Source organism: Scleropages formosus, chromosome 15 (genome assembly GCF_900964775.1).
Source record: "Scleropages formosus chromosome 15, fSclFor1.1, whole genome shotgun sequence".
Lineage (NCBI taxonomy): Eukaryota > Metazoa > Chordata > Actinopteri > Osteoglossiformes > Osteoglossidae > Scleropages > Scleropages formosus.
Genome location: NC_041820.1, coordinates 7,550,138 through 7,565,851, shown reverse-complemented (window position 1 = coordinate 7,565,851; position 15,714 = coordinate 7,550,138). Strand labels below are relative to the sequence as shown.

General features: G+C 42.0%; 1 protein-coding gene across 3 annotated transcripts in view; it reads right to left on the bottom strand.

Annotated features, from left to right (window-relative positions):
• Nucleotides 1-84: 84 nt before the first annotated feature.
• Nucleotides 85-15,714, bottom strand: part of stxbp5b (syntaxin binding protein 5b (tomosyn)) — a 35,427-nt gene continuing 19,797 nt past the window's right edge. Inside the window, exons 10-28 of one of the 3 annotated variants that reach the window (XM_018733725.2) lie at nt 15,333-15,487; nt 15,167-15,239; nt 14,833-14,980; nt 14,317-14,384; nt 14,071-14,111; nt 13,348-13,568; nt 12,766-12,947; nt 11,993-12,118; nt 11,642-11,793; nt 8,710-8,772; nt 8,121-8,180; nt 7,958-8,005; nt 5,548-5,598; nt 4,882-5,124; nt 4,066-4,435; nt 3,417-3,582; nt 2,263-2,374; nt 1,885-2,105; nt 85-875 (exon numbers count right to left, since the gene is read on the bottom strand). In XM_018733725.2, coding sequence (XP_018589241.1) covers nt 834-875; nt 1,885-2,105; nt 2,263-2,374; nt 3,417-3,582; nt 4,066-4,435; nt 4,882-5,124; nt 5,548-5,598; nt 7,958-8,005; nt 8,121-8,180; nt 8,710-8,772; nt 11,642-11,793; nt 11,993-12,118; nt 12,766-12,947; nt 13,348-13,568; nt 14,071-14,111; nt 14,317-14,384; nt 14,833-14,980; nt 15,167-15,239; nt 15,333-15,487 — 2,542 coding nt within the window. In that variant the 3' untranslated portion in view covers nt 85-833. The remainder of the gene's footprint in view (nt 876-1,884; nt 2,106-2,262; nt 2,375-3,416; nt 3,583-4,065; nt 4,436-4,881; nt 5,125-5,547; nt 5,599-7,957; nt 8,006-8,120; nt 8,181-8,709; nt 8,773-11,641; nt 11,794-11,992; nt 12,119-12,765; nt 12,948-13,347; nt 13,569-14,070; nt 14,112-14,316; nt 14,385-14,832; nt 14,981-15,166; nt 15,240-15,332; nt 15,488-15,714) is intronic. The other 2 variants (XM_018733733.2, XM_018733743.2) reach the window with 2 other exon arrangements.

The following is a 15,714-nucleotide window of genomic DNA, read 5'->3' as shown; positions in this document are numbered from 1 at the left end:
GCCCTTAGGAGATATTTCTATAAGAAAAAAAATCAATTTAAATTTAATCTACAACATATTTGCATAACAACCAAACGGGGAAAAGATGGTGGTTTATGCTTCATTATACAGATAAGCTCAATTTTTATGTTGTAATAAAACTGACCGAATTGACGATGGCTATAAAGTAAATGAGAAATGAAACATGTAGAAAGGAAGGAATACAAAGAGCACTTTAACCAAAGCAAGCAATATAATGTACTTTTAAACTGTTTTAACTCCTCTTGTTGCATTTGGAAAGGTGATGCTACCGTGAAACTTGTCCTGAAACGGAAAGACTTCTTTCTGAAGGTAGCACTCCTTTCGTTCAGCATCAGACTCAGGAATGCGTGATTTATTTACATTTACATATAAAAGTTGAGCAACTTGGTTGCTCGTGTGGGTGAAACCGTGACGGACAGATCGCGAGTCAATCTGAGCGTAAACACAGCACCGAAACATCGGCCCCTTTTCCCGTGTCCACGTTGGCCTCCTGTGCTGTTCACCAGTTCTTCCTCCAACGAAATTCAGACACTAATTGGCGGCAGAAGAGGAACATATCATGGAAAAGCTTTCCCTTGTGTTCTTGAGTTCCCTTCAACCTGCTTCTGAATTAAAGCCACAAGACTGAGGTACACAAAAAAAAAAAAAAAAAAAAAAAAAGATAGCATTGTACTGTGGAAGGGAGACAATCTATAAAGGATACTCTGACCCCCAGTAAGGTGGGAAGCGGTGTAAATGGCAGAGGGATGTGAAAGGGGCAGGGTCTCGATCATGAAGATATGTATAAAGTCTCGTTTGGTTGAACGCCAGAATCAAAGCTGATACCACTTCTTGTCTTTGTACTTCAGCATCATCTGAAAAGAAGAAAAGACATGCAATGAAGTAAATAAGTAGAAATGTTTTCAACAAAAACAATGAAGTAGCAGTACTTTATAGTTCAACTTAGGAAATTCGTTTTATAACTGCACATTATAACGATAAGCATGCTGGGATCTCCTGTTACATTCATATTCATCCACTTAACCGAAAAACTTTTCTCCAAAGCAACTTACACTTTTAAGTTACTTGCAAAAGTACATAATTTTTTTTACCCATTTATACACATGGGTAATTTTACTGTAGCAATTCAGGGTAAGTATCTTGCTCAAGGGTACTACAGCTGATGGTGGAATTCAAACCTGTGACCTTTGGTTCCAAATGCAGTAGCTGTAACTATTACGCTACCAGCTACAGCACATGGTAGTTGTGAACTTTCAAAACATACAAACATTGTTGTTTAATTGCATTTCTCACATGTATTTTTGTCTCTTGTGGAATGAATGTGAACCTCTAACCTCTGAGCCAGCCAGCGCCAGTAAAACACATCCAAACAGTATAGGTGTGTAGAACCTGCTTAATTCAAAGTTGCAGAGTTCTATAGCATTTGCCTGGATTTTGTGAATGCTGGGTGCGGGACATAAATTCATACTTATAGGATGAAGTGGTCAACAATCAGCATTGATTATGAGTTTGTGGAGATGTATTTTCCACTTTCAGCCATTGCAAATTAGTTTTAATTTAATTTGTTAAGACTAAACTTAAATTCAGACCAAAATAAAGTCTTACATATAGCTTTAATAACTTAATAACTTGAGTCTAGTATAGAATATAACCTGAAAGTCAGTCAAACATCTGTGTTATGAACCTTTAGTTTGTGACTTAGTGAGAAGTGACTTGAGTTATGAACAAAGTGAATTACAAACAGGTCTGTAATCTGAGAAGTCAGTGTATGTGTGCCATGCATTACTAGTAAAGAATGGAACATAAGAACATCCTCAAAGATTAAAACGGAAAGCCTCAACTGAGGATTCGTTGTGTTCCTACATCGTGGGCATGCTTGGAGAATGACTCCGCGCTGGCCATCATGGCAGCCGTCCGCTCCTCCAACTCGCCCAGCTTCTGCCCTCTTTCATCCAGTGCAATCCTGGCACGCGCCAGCTCTCCAACAACACCCGAGGCTGCACCTTTCATGCCTTCGATACCGCCAGGGCCAGGGATGTGTTGGGCGAGGGTCCGGGAGGCCTTTCCAGCCGTAGCCTCCCCAACTGCCCGGGAGAAGAGAGTCAGTCATAACCCATTTTTCCATAGGCAGCAGTAGAGCACCGTGGAGACCTGAGCCAAGCATCTTGTGCCAGTTAGGAAATGACGCATCACAGAGCGACTAGTTTAACAAATGTACAAGGAGCATAGCAGGAAACTCACAGAGGTCCTCTCTGTCCAGGGACTGGGCTCCTCCACCAAAGAGCCCCTTGAAAAACCCCCTGTTCGGAGCTTCTGGTGTTTCTACAGGTGTAAACAACTCCCCCAACATCTCCTGAAACACACAGCATGATCGTACACAGTTACACACAGCCCACAGTGACTGACTAATACAGAAATGTAAACAGCAGCATTTAAACTGACAAGTCTGTAAAAATTTAATATTTAATTAACAGCAGAACAGAGCTGTGCCACAACATAAAAGCAGAACCAGTATACAAAGAAAACAGAATGAAGCCGGACACAAACACAGAGCTAGAGCTAACGGTCACAATATTGAACAAAACTGGTCATGTAACATTGTCCGAGGAATTTAAAACGGTAACCAAAACTCAACAGAACTCAAAGTTCATTAGAGTTACGATATAGGTTGATAACTTTCCCAGTAGGCATGAGTCACTTTGGTCAACCATGTTTGTAATGTGCAACTTCTTAAGACAGCTACAGCAATTAATACACTTTCCTTGCTGATATGTAAAGTAATCAATACATGTGCATTCTCATCAGAAATAGAATTTGGGTTGCGGTTTAACAGGTAGATATAAGGAGCCATGGCTCATTTTAACTGGCTTGCTTCAGTAGCCTTTGGTAAAGGGAAGATTTACCGTATTTAGCTGCGTTATTAAAGATCAGAGTTTCTTTGCTTACTGTTCGGCTTTAACAAAAAACTTAAATGGTATCCAAGGACAGCTGGTAGTGTAATGGTTAGAGCTACTGCTCTTGGACCCAAAGGTCGCAGGTTTGATTCCCACCTCCGGTTGTATTACCCTTGAGCAAGGTACTTACCTTAAGAATTACCCAGGTGTATAAATGGTTGTAACTTAATGCTATAAGTTGATTTGGAAAAAAGCATCAGCTAAATGAATAAATATAAGGGTTATACTGTCAGAATAATAAACAGCTCCACAGTAGCGACAAGTGGTGTTTAACACCCCTTTGCAGAAATGAGAACAGGAACAGCCAATCGTTGTTATTTGGTTTTCATTCCATTAAATGTGCCATCTTTTCAAATACAAAACTAAACTAATCTTTAGAAAAGGTACATCAGGTCAGAGACCAAAGCCACTTCTGCCTGAGCTTCACCGACCGTCCCTCACCTGCAAGTTCTCGCAGGTCTCCTGGCTGTACGTTATTCGCTGGATCTCAGTGGGGGAGGTGAGGAATAGCGCCTGTCCGTGGTTGGAGAAACAGAAGGTCCTGGCAATCCGCATGTCAGTCAGGGGAAGGTAATTCACATCCAGCAGTGGTCTCAAGCTTGGCAAACTGCAGACACACGGGAAAAGGAAAATCGGAACGCGAGAATCATGAGGAACAACAAACCTCAGGATCTGTCAACGGGGCACATTTTTACAACGCAAAATTGTTCTCTCACGCTAACAAAATGAGATTTTAGTATGCAAACCAAGACGTCCTCACACAATGCCACAATGAAATTGCAACCACATAAAGGTATATAATTCAACAAAAGGGAAGAGAGTTACAATATTTACCAAGGGTAGTCATATAGCATTTTCTAAGAAATTCTAAAAAAAGAAAATCGCCCAAGATCCTTTACAATATGATGCAAGTGTTACCTTTTCTAGTGGAACAAAGTTAAACTTTTCAGTCAACCATATATCTTGTAGAGGGAATACCTGGTGTGGGCCGTAGCAATAAAACAGTCTCCTACCAAATACTACATGAGAATAAATTTTTATCTATGCAATAATAATAAATATTTACTTATGCTGTAATGTGCCGACTTACCTAAGAGTCATGACATGCCCGTTGGCACAAAAGCAGGCGATGCAGCAGCCACCACTCATCTGCACCACGTCGCTGCGTAGGACAAAGGATGTCTCGGTGATATTGTGCTTGAAGGCGCAGGCTTGTGAAGGCAGTGCCACCACCTTAGCCTGCTTTTCCGAGCAGAACACAGCAAACTGAGTCTCTCCCTGTTCCAGAGAACCTGGTGGTGAAGTAGAGGCTGGTCGCCGCCTCCGTGGCCTCTCCTTGTCATCGTTGTCCTGCGGGGTGTTGGGTTCATGCCATGGCTCACTGGGTGGGGGCAGCAGGGCACCCGTGGCATCCAGGCAGGCCATTCGCAGGATACCCCCTTTGAGTCTTACCATAATACCTGGGAAGACACATAACTGTTACTGTATTGTCGCTTACCCAGTGATTTTTACCCAATTTATTATAACAAGGCAACAGTGCTTGATATGCAGTACTGTACAACGCTATCTACAGTCATTTGCTTTTAACTTCAATTATCCTTAACTATAGGAATAAACCCACACAAACTTAAGGAGAAGGTGCAAATTCCATGCAGACTGAGATGGATTTGAACCCGCAGCCCAGGAGCTGTGAGCAGCACTGCATTGCCAGTTTCAGAATTTCAAACACAAAATGAGCTGGCTATTCTGCTGGCTTCCCTTTGGTCAATTCCCTTGCTCAAGAGAACCGTGGCAAGAAGTGCAGTGCAAGTCACAGCACTGTCTCCTGCAATAAGCTACTTTCTCACAACTCTGTTCTGCCGACCCCCCGCGATCTGACGAGGAACCGCAACATTATGATGCTCACCGCCAGAAAGGATGGCGACAGGCTGAAGCAGGCGCTGCTCTCCAGCCAGCGGCACATTGAGCGCCATCAGTAATGCTGTGCCGAAAGTTGTGCCCACCCACAGGCCAGGTGTAGCTGCGGCTCCACCTCCCTCAGCCCTGCGCGTCGGTGTCTCGCAGAAGTGGAAGAAGGCGATGGCTTCTCTGGACTCGCGGTCAATGCTCGTGATGCTGGAGCTGCGGCTGAACGAGTTGTCCCGGGTGTCTGCGGTGTTAATGTCGCCGTTAAAAATGAGGCGGAGGAAAGGGAAGGAGAAAAGTGCAGCACTCATCTCAAACAATCAGAGTTATTATAAAAGGAGATCAAACAGGTGTTATCTGTGTGCATGTACTTATTTAAATACAGAGACATGTCAAGAAGGATTCTGCATTTACAGGAATATGATGTAAAGACACTGGGAGCCAAGACTCCCACTTGCAGAGCCACCGCAAACATTTCCTCTCTCATGACACCAGCAGAGTACATGATGTTACGTGAGCAGATCAGCTGCTTATTATGCTTTAATTTTTATGGTTTCACCACAAATGGATCACGACTTGCATGCAACACACCTGTAATGGCATCACATTCATTCATTCAGAAAACAACTTTTACATACTCTTTCTAGGCAACAAAGCCACGGCTTACCCATGTCAGGCTTCAGCTCGGTAGGCAAGCTTAATTTCCGTGACATCTTTGCTGGTGGAGGGGGAAAAAAAAAAAAAAAAAAAAAAGAAACACAAAACATTCCTGTTTAGATTATTTATTCATAGCTCTAAGTGTGTTTCTGGAATGAATTTACATGCACTAGCTGAGACTATTCGTCGCAGTGATGCGTAAACCGTTTGCGTCATGTGCCTCGACTGCATGCATGGAAAGTTTAAATCAGCATTCCGTTTCCAGGGGGAAACCTTTGCATGAGGAGACTGATAGAAGCTGACCGAAATTCACAGTGATGACCCTTCACAATGTCCTGGAAAAGAAATGTTTACAAGCAGGGAGGAAACCACAGGACCCATTGTGGTGTTCCTAAACCTGACCGACGCAGTAGACACGCCATGTGTTTGGGCCAATGGCTCCAATTTCTTCAACATCAAACCAGTTCACAAATTTTAAAGTTAACTGAAGATCTAGTTAAACAGTTAAAACCCCCAATTCTTTCTTCAAACAATGTTCAGGGACCTTCAGATAAGATGGGACAGCTGGTAGCATCGTGGTTAGAGTTACTGCCTTTGGATCCAAAGGGTGCAGGTTTGATCTCCACCTCTGGCTGTAGTACCCTCGAGCAAAGGTATTTACCCTAAATTGCTCCAGTAAAAATGACCCAGCTGTATAAATGGGTAAATAATTGTAAGCTTATAATTGTAACCTCAACATTATAAGTCACTTTGGAGAAAAGTGTCAACTAAATGAATAAGTGTAAGACAGAAAAGTTGCTGTAGTGCCATATGTAGACTGCAAACACAGTGAGAGTACAATTTACTGTCCAAATGATATCTGGACCATATCATCATTCTGAGAGTTGTCTTCCCCCCTGCTTAATTTATTAGATTCAAAACAGGCACTGGATTATAACAATGAAGATGTCAAGAAAACCTAAGGACAATAGAGGTCCTTGTTAACTGACGGGAACAATATACAAGTGAAGAGCCAGTACAAATCACATCCTTTTGTTTTAATCCATTCTTTCTGGTTCTTTTAGTTAGAATGGCATTACAGTGAATACTGACTGAAGATCAGGATGGTAATCCTTTCACAGGTTTAGATACTAAATGCCAATTACTAAACTGAATTGTTTCTTGGTGTCCTTGTAGAGCAGACTTACTCCCCAGATTATGAACACAATTGGGACCAGTCATCTAAATTGTATTCATAATTTAAAAAACACAAACCAACACTTTTACTACCAAGCCTGGAAGTCACAATCAGTAGAGGATTAAAAACACACACACTCTTCAATGTATTATCTGGTGAGGTTCAGTAAAATTCTGATACTATAAATAAAAATACTTTGCAAGACATAGTATTGGTATTAAGTTCAATAAAGTTTTCAAAAAAAATTACTAAACCTGAAAATACTTGCCTCCACACACACACATATTCAGTGGCAACTTAACCAGCTTGTTCCAAAAATGTGTCTCAATCTTACTAATCAACACTCAGCTAAAAACACTGCAGAAGTGAGTCGAATGGAGGGAGTCTCATGCTACTGTGTTGTTCTGGTGTGTTTCACTGACACATACTGGCTTGGATGGTAAACAAAGGTTGCTTATGCTGCACAAACCGAAATTTGTTAAGAAAGTGCAATTAAAAATCAAGATATATTAAGCTTCAAAAGTTTCAGCAAGAGGGTGCAGTGGGTTTGGCCAGGTCCTGCTCTCCGGTGGGTCTGGGGTACGAGTCCTGCTTGGGGTGCGTTGCGACAGACTGGCGTCCCGTCCTGGGTGTGTCCCCCTCCCCCGCCAGCCTTGCACCCTGTGTTGCTGGGTTAGGCTCCGGATCGCCGTGACCCCGCTTGAGACAAACGGTTTCAGTGTGTGTGTGCGCGAGTGAGTTTCAACATTCATATCCCGATGAGCCAGTGTATTGAACCGTTGACACACTTCATGTTAAATGACCTGTGACTGCCTTGCCGGAAACAAGTGCTGGGGAGGGGGGACTACATGAAACTAACATTTCAAAACCACTGACAACAGTATTCACAACATTCCCAGAATCACCTTGCAAAGGGGTTCTCAGAGGAGAGCTTCATTAGGAGAATGCATTATCATGCATGTTAGATGCAGAAAAAAAATCATCCACAGTGGAAACTGCCGTTGAAACTCTGGATTGTTTGCAATAGCATCAGAGATTAGTGTTTACCCCACACCTTACGATTAGCAAGAACACAGAAGCTGCTCCAGCTTTTCTCCATTTCAGAAAGATTTGACAGGCGTCAAGCAGCAAATGCAGATCATCGTTTAATTTGGGCCGTGGACTGTTAGTGTTGAGGAAGAGGAGTCCAGTGAATTAGCAGGAGGTGAGATTAACGTTTCCAAACACGGAGATCATACAGTACCTAAATCACTGACTACCGCCTTGGTAAACATTCGGCTTTTGGCTTTCACTGGAAATATGTGAAAACAACAAATAAAAACATGAGGAGCTATTTACACCAAAGCTGGATTTTTAACTACAAACAACAATGAAATAAGGCGTGAAAACAAAACATGGTGACATACCCTTTTCTATAAAGTTATGCTGTTTATGGTGAGCGTCACAATTGCAAGGTGTGGGACACCCTATGTAGCGACAACACAAACCAAGAAATCCATGTTTTGGAGAAACCCAGGATTTTTCACCGAACTGCTCAAATTGGATTATATTCCAACAATCTCAATTTCAGCCACTTGGCTTTTTCCCCTCCAAGAAATTCTTCCTTCAACAATTCATTTTGTACAGCGTTGCATTCTGATAACCTTCTCCTCCATAATTGTATCACAAAACCACACCAATGACAGTGTACAGTCTCAGTAAGGGCTATAATCACATCCTAGCTTTCACTTGCCTCTTAATCTTAAATAAGACAAACTACCTGAAGTAGCACCTGAGAAAAAGTAAGTAAATGGTTAGTCTGAGACTTTGCTGAAATTTCTACAGGTTGCTACAAGTTGGAAACTGAACTAATCTCAGTGACTAACTGAACTCTTAATTTATAATCTTGGAACCCTTTCTTAACGATCAATACTAAGCACACGTTTCGACAAATTAAACGCAAGAAACGGTACAAATGAGATCAGTCAGAAGTGAACACTGGGGTGCTCCTTTTACCTGAAGTTGGCGACTTGCATCGATCCTCAGAAGTGGTCGACCCCTCATTAATCTCACAGAGACCTGTTTGAACGAACAAGTTCACACAATGATGTGAGGCATTTAAGCAAAACTGTACGCTATACACACCATATAGTGGGAAAAGAACACATAAGGGTCTGGGATTAAGCTGGTTAGAAACTAAATTACTTGTTTAACTTTTTTTGCCTTGATATGGCTGAACACACTTTCTTTACCCAGTTTGTTTGTCTGTATGTTAGTGCTGCTGGATGAAATGATGCTCAGTGAGATGGAACATTTTAAGAGAGCGCTTCTATGTACTGCTCTCATTCCTCCTTGCCTTGGGAAGCACACGAGTGGTTGCTAAGACATGTTACATTTACATTTATTCATTTATCCAACGCTTTACTCCAGAAGTGACTTACAATGTTAATCTACCTACAAGTATTTACACATTTGTACAGTTGGGTAATTTTACTGAAGGATTCAGGGTAAGTACCTTGCTCAAGGGTACTACAGCAAGAGGTGAGATTTGAACCTGCGAACTAACCACTACGCTTCCAGCTATCCCACCAACAGCTATGGCTTGAACTGGGTGGTACTTCCTTCCATCCTTATATGCAGTTGGCATTAGAAGAAAAAAATGTTTTGAAAACAGCATATTCCCATCAGCTCATTCAACAGAAATAATATAAATTTAACAAGCACTTAGTTTATAACCAACTTATATCTCCTAATAAGCACTTTGTACCTTTAGTCACCAAAAGACTTACAGGTGTTCATATATGTCTGACAGATGGAGGCAAGTCATAAAAGTCACATGAAATACACTGTTTTTCACTTGTATAAAAAAGTTTGGATCTGCTTTTTAATACAGGACCAATACCAATACTCTCATTTATTTCTGTATAACAATTTATTACCAATTTCATAAATATTATTATAGATATTTGTACTAAGGGATGGACAAAGTAATGAAAACACAAAGACTCAAACATCACGAGTACAACGGAAGTGACAGAGGTCGTTCACACGAAGTTGCAAAACTAAGTGTGGGTTACAAAAGTTATGACACTATGAAGCGACAGACGCAGCTCAGTTTTGAAATGTTTAAAGGTCACAAAGAGCTGCTAAATTATGAAACAACAGCATATGCGAAAGGAAAAGCTACATCAGCAAAGATGGAGTGGACACACACTGGAACGCACTCCCAAGGACACAGGGAAATGTGATGGGAGGAGCGCTTAAACAAGCAAAAACAAAACCATTAACAATCAAAGAAATTAACAGACCCCTCTGTCAAGTCCCAGCACAAGCTGTGTGTTGTGTGCTTTACCACTGGTAAATATGGTATGTCGGTCGCATACAAGGCTTGTATCGAAGGCTACTGAACACAAAAAAAAAAAAAAAAGACCCCTTTAGCAATAAGTACGAAACTCTGTAGTGTAAATAAGCATCGGTGGCAGATAAGTCAGTACATGAGGACATGTAACTTCCTATTTATGGTTTAGGTTTAAAGAAATTCTAAGAACACCAACTAAAACTGCTCAACAGTGGGTTTATTTCTAATGATATGAGAGGACATTTCAGGGAGGTAAACGGGTTCAATTGTTTCTCTGCAAAGTGGTTCAGTGGTCAAAGAATATGGAAAAGTTTCAAGAGACCATGTTCACTCTAAATGCCATTTCTTCACATCCCCAAATCCCAAGATTTCACCGATGAGCACAATACGAATTCACGAGTGCTTCCTTGAGTACCAGAATAACTTTAAATGCCTTCTTTAGCCTCCCCGTTGACAGAATCTCAATAATCATTGAATTGGAGCCCAAAGCGAGGAGCAGATTTCCACCTTTCATCCGTCTTCAGAAATGGAGATTTCAATATCCCATCACACAAGAGAGTAATCGGAATCAAAGAGGGCCTGAAGTTGATGCGAGGACAGTGGGTGGTCCTGCCCATCAACGTGATATTCATATAGTTTCCATTAAATTGTCCAGCCCATATATTTATGAACAAAATAAAATGCTGCTCACATTCCATTTCTCTCTATGCTACACATTAACAGTCTAGCAGGCAAACTACAGGGCGCAAAAAAGATGCAGACAGCCACAACATACGAGGGGGGGGGGTCTATAGAGATACTCTGCTTCTTGCCAGGTGACTTACTGAGGTAAGAGGCCCGCAGTTTTTTCACAGACTCAGTATATAAGCTAGTGAGGCCGGACATGCAAGACGTTGGAATTTCTTTGAGATGCCAGGAGAGAGAGAGAGAGAGAGAGAGAGACCAAAAACAGAGAATGAGACAGTGACAGGGACAACAAGTCGACTGGCAGACACCAGGGAGCTGCGGAAACCCCGTGCTCCCCTGCTGAAATGAGGAAAAATGAAGGCACATTTGAAGGAGAAAACAAAAAGCTTCATGGTAAACATGGAGGCGAGCAAGAGAGATGTAGAGTGCAAGCTCTGCAGCTCATTAGAAGCACAGTATTGACACATCTGCGTATGACTCCACAATCTGTTGTATTAAAACACTCGGTCCAAGGCCAGAAGATCAAAAATGTATTTTTATACGTTTCGTAGGCTGGTGCCGTAAGCTACAGAGCTCAAACAAGGTGACAAATACTACGACGGAGACGGATCTCGGAGGAGGAGGATTAGTTTTGGACAACGAGAGATGTTTCGAATTGGCGAGACACACAGGAGCCTTGCTGTGAGTGCACAGCAAAGAATATCTGCAACGTAAAAAATGGCCTTACCATTATAGAAACAAAGAGTTGGGGAAGCAGTTTTGGCTGTTTGGCTTGTGTGGAAAAAGGAGTCCTGAAAACTCGATTTTGGTGTTGAATGTTACAGGCCTCCGTAAAAAAATAATAATAAAAAAGTCAACATCTCTGTTTTTAACAGAGGAATGAATTCAGTTCCCTTCTCTTACCTCCAGAGGGCTGTCTTGACTTGCGAGGAGACCGCGGCTGCCTCTGATAGGGGTCGCTTGAACCATACAGCTCCTGCGTCCCCATGTTGAGGACAACCGTCTTCTGAAGGTAGTCCACGATCGCAAGGCCGTTGTTATTACCGAAAACCACCCTGTTTTATTAGACAAGGGGAAAAGAAGACATGACAACTTGTACGAATGCCATGACTCTTAACTGCCCTTATGCACTAATCATTTTACCCTTACATGTCTACCAAAGCATTAAGTTCAAACAACAGGAGCGTTTTCAGATTCATGTTGTTCTGGCAGTGCCGCTGTGAGCGCAGGCACAGCCCCGATGGACTGACTTACAGGCTGTACGACGAGTTGATGGCCAGGCTGGTAATCTGTTGTGGCGGCTCCCCACCGACCCAGGCCAGCTGAACTACCAGTTCCACCTGATACCCTGGGGACTGCCTCGCCAGAGAATTCCGCACCCTATACCAGGAGAGAGATCCATTATAACCCGAATGCACGGACACCAGAAGAGCAGTTGCTCTGGGTCTGAATCCGTGGACTGAGGGCTAAGCCCAAATGGGTGAACTGTGAACTGTTTCAGCGAAGATCATCAAGACCACCATTTCAGCGAGGTTCCCCGGGCAAGCCGGCATGAACACAAACAAATCTGATCCTTCACAGAGCACAAAAAAGAAGAGAGTGTTTAATAGCAGGGCACTAAAGACTTTAATCAGTTTGGGAGGAATGAGGCAATGCCAAGGGTGCCTGAAGGGACAGCTATAATTACAGTGTGAGAAAGAACAAGAGACTGCGCTCCAAACACTAGGATTAGATATCAGCACAAGCCAAATGATGAGGGACTCAAGATGAACCTCCAAAAGGGCAGAGTGGCAGTAAAGGAACTGGAAATGAGATCAAGGGGTTGCTAATTCAAGCCCCTTTAAAGATAATTAACATTAAATGCTTAAGTGAAAAATCTATCCATACAAGTAAACTGTTTTATATGGATTACATATGCAAATAATGGCTTGATTTAAAGGGATTGCTAAGAAACTAGTGAACCAAGTAAGATGCAGTGTCCACAGAGACATGATGAAATGGGAGGCACTGGGGCAGGTTGTATGCACCTTAGGCATGGTATGTGGTCCCGAGTCGCATCTGAAGGGCTGTTGTCGATGGGTGGCTGGGATTCCGGGTTGTTCTGGGGATTACAGGTCACCGTCGGGGTGGTAGGCGCTGCTGCTGGTTCCCCTCCTGCGTCCGGAGATACCACATCGTTTGGCTCGGACATCAGCCTGACTTCCAGGAGCTGAGATGAAAGAGAGGACACACACACACGTACGTTGCAAGAAACTCACTGGTGAAGAACAATGGAACACCAGAAATAACAATGCTATTTCACATAAAAATAAGTGTCAGTTCTGCAGAACACATGAAATGTACTTAAACATAACTGTATGATAGCAATTTCTGCCCAGAACTTTAAGAATTTTGAAGCCCCCCCATCAGTTTTATTTTAGTTACTCTATTTAATAAATGAAGAGCAGGATTACATGCGCTCTAATAAAAATCAAAGGGTGGGGATTATTACCCATAACTGTGTATATTACAAGCAGCTTATATAAAGCAGCTTATCAAAAACTTACTAGTGTAAAGTCTGTGCCACTGCAACGCTTTCGTTTGCAAGTGTGCTCTTAGCAGCCCGTTACCTGCACTGCCTCTGACGTGACTTCCTGTTGGCTGAATTTATAGATTATGATGTGTGCAGAGACCCCGGCAATGCAAAGCATCCGACTCTCGAGGCACAAGGACATGGCCTGGATGGCAAAGGGGTCTTCATCCGGGGTCTCCACGTTGGGCTTGTCCTCTTTACTCCGTGGCTTCTCAAAGACCTTGGCTGTCTTCAGCTTGTACAGTACTTGAAGCATCACTTTGAAAAAAGCAAAAAAAGTGCAGTTTATTACAATTAAATTTATTTCATAATATAACAGGGTGCTCTTTGTTTCCAAGTTTCAAGACGGAAATGTTAATCCAACTGCAACAGAACAGCCACTTTGTGTTGGCCACAAAAAACACTTCACTGTTGAAAAAGTGAATTTTTAAATTTGGACAATCACAGTTCCTTATGCAAAGCTCTAGTTCCTGAAATGTTAACCAATGACAATTTCTCTTGACAACCATTTCGCGTAGCACAGGAATAGAACAGGGGAGACACATCCCCCTCATTGCAGAAATAAGACACTTAACGCACATCTATCCAACACTCTGGCCAGCTGGATTAATGGGAATCTCAGCACCAGAGGGGCAAGAATCAGCAGCTTAACTCACACTCCATAATCACAGAAATATTATATAATTTCTGCTTTCACTGAGAACACCAAGGTGGAGTAGAGACAAAAACACTAATATATTGGCAATATAACAGCACTCACTTGCAGAAGCATCCCAAAATTTCACAGACCCATCTGCATGCCTGTTGATAGAGGATAAAAAATACTGATTTCTGATTTTTAATTTAAATACTGTATTGCTTTTTCAAATCATTTTTATTACCATTTTATTTAGCAGATCCCTTTGTCCAATATGACATACTTTGTTTGGTTTGTGGGCTAAGCTACTTAGTGATTTACTCATGGTAATTTTTACTCAGTTCAGACAGTGGTAAATGCTGCTCTTACCCTGTCATGATTATCTCTGGGTAGCTCTGTGTGCCTTGTCCCCAGTTACCACCATTTATAGGCCACTCCTAAAGGAAAGAAAGAAACAGAGTTGCAACACTGGCACATAAAAAAAAAATGCAGGGGGAAAATTAAGAGGCAATGTATTGGCTTATGAAAAGAAATAGACAAAATCCATTTTTAACTTTTCTATAATTCTAAATTATTTTAGACATAAGTCACAACTGATAAATGCTTCAGAACAGAGATTTAAATTTATTTACTAAAATCTGTAAATATGACTATAATAAATTGGTCCAACCTCTCTTCTGGACACACTTTACTGCCCTCTATTCTCAGGTCCTGACCCCCTGACCCCTGACCCCCCCCATACAGACAGGAATATTAGAAAAAAAGACAATTAAAAAAATGTTAATTTTCAAAATGTCAAATGGACAATTCATGTCAGGAAGAGAGATTATTTGGATCAGTTGAGCGGCTATAGATACTCAAAGACTAGCAAGACGAATGAAGTACCTTCTTGCTGTAGACCTGGCACTTTTGCCTGGATCCAACAGTGTAAAGTGCAGGTATAAGGTCCCCTGGACAGTCAGCAAAGTACTCGCAGCACGTCACGGGGGATTCATGGATAGTCAGAGGATAAGGGTTCTCAAAGATTGGATAGCTGAGTGCACATTGAAAAAAAGTATATACACACACACTTACATATGTGGCTACCTCAACGGATGGCACATACTTTATACTTCAGTTTTTTCTTTTTGAATTTTCAATTATTTGTGGTGTCAGCTGCATATTTTTGACAGATTCACAATTTCACCATGGTCAGCAGAAGCTCTCATCTCACACTTACCCGTTTTGTGCAAGGTCAATAACAACTAAATCCTTTTCTAGAAGCACCACCACAGCGTATGGTTCCTGAAAATCTATATGGAGATAATAAGAGCAGCAGGACTTCATTAAAACACATCTGTTCCCTGTCACGGTGCAGCACCACAGTGAACTGACAGCAAACGCACCATTGGGATACGGCGTTTCACACAGGGTAAGGAAGTCCACAATGGGGTAGTCCATTTCGAGAACGGCTGTGCTCTTCCCGTGCATGACGGTCAAACACGGTCTTCTCCCCACGGTGTCGTAGGAAAGACCCCCTGAGAGGATCATGAATGGGTCGCTGCGCCAGGGAAATCGCAGTTACACACAACACCTACTTGTAAGTATTTTGACACCACTTTCACAAACACAGAACATTCCAGTGCAAACAAACACAGTTAAGCAGAATGCTAGAAGTTGACTGATGCTCTCAGAATTACATCTTTCAATGTAACAACGTGTAATGTATGGTCTTAGATAATAATCGTTATACATGTTTTATATGCTTTCTTTAGTGTGCAGGATTAT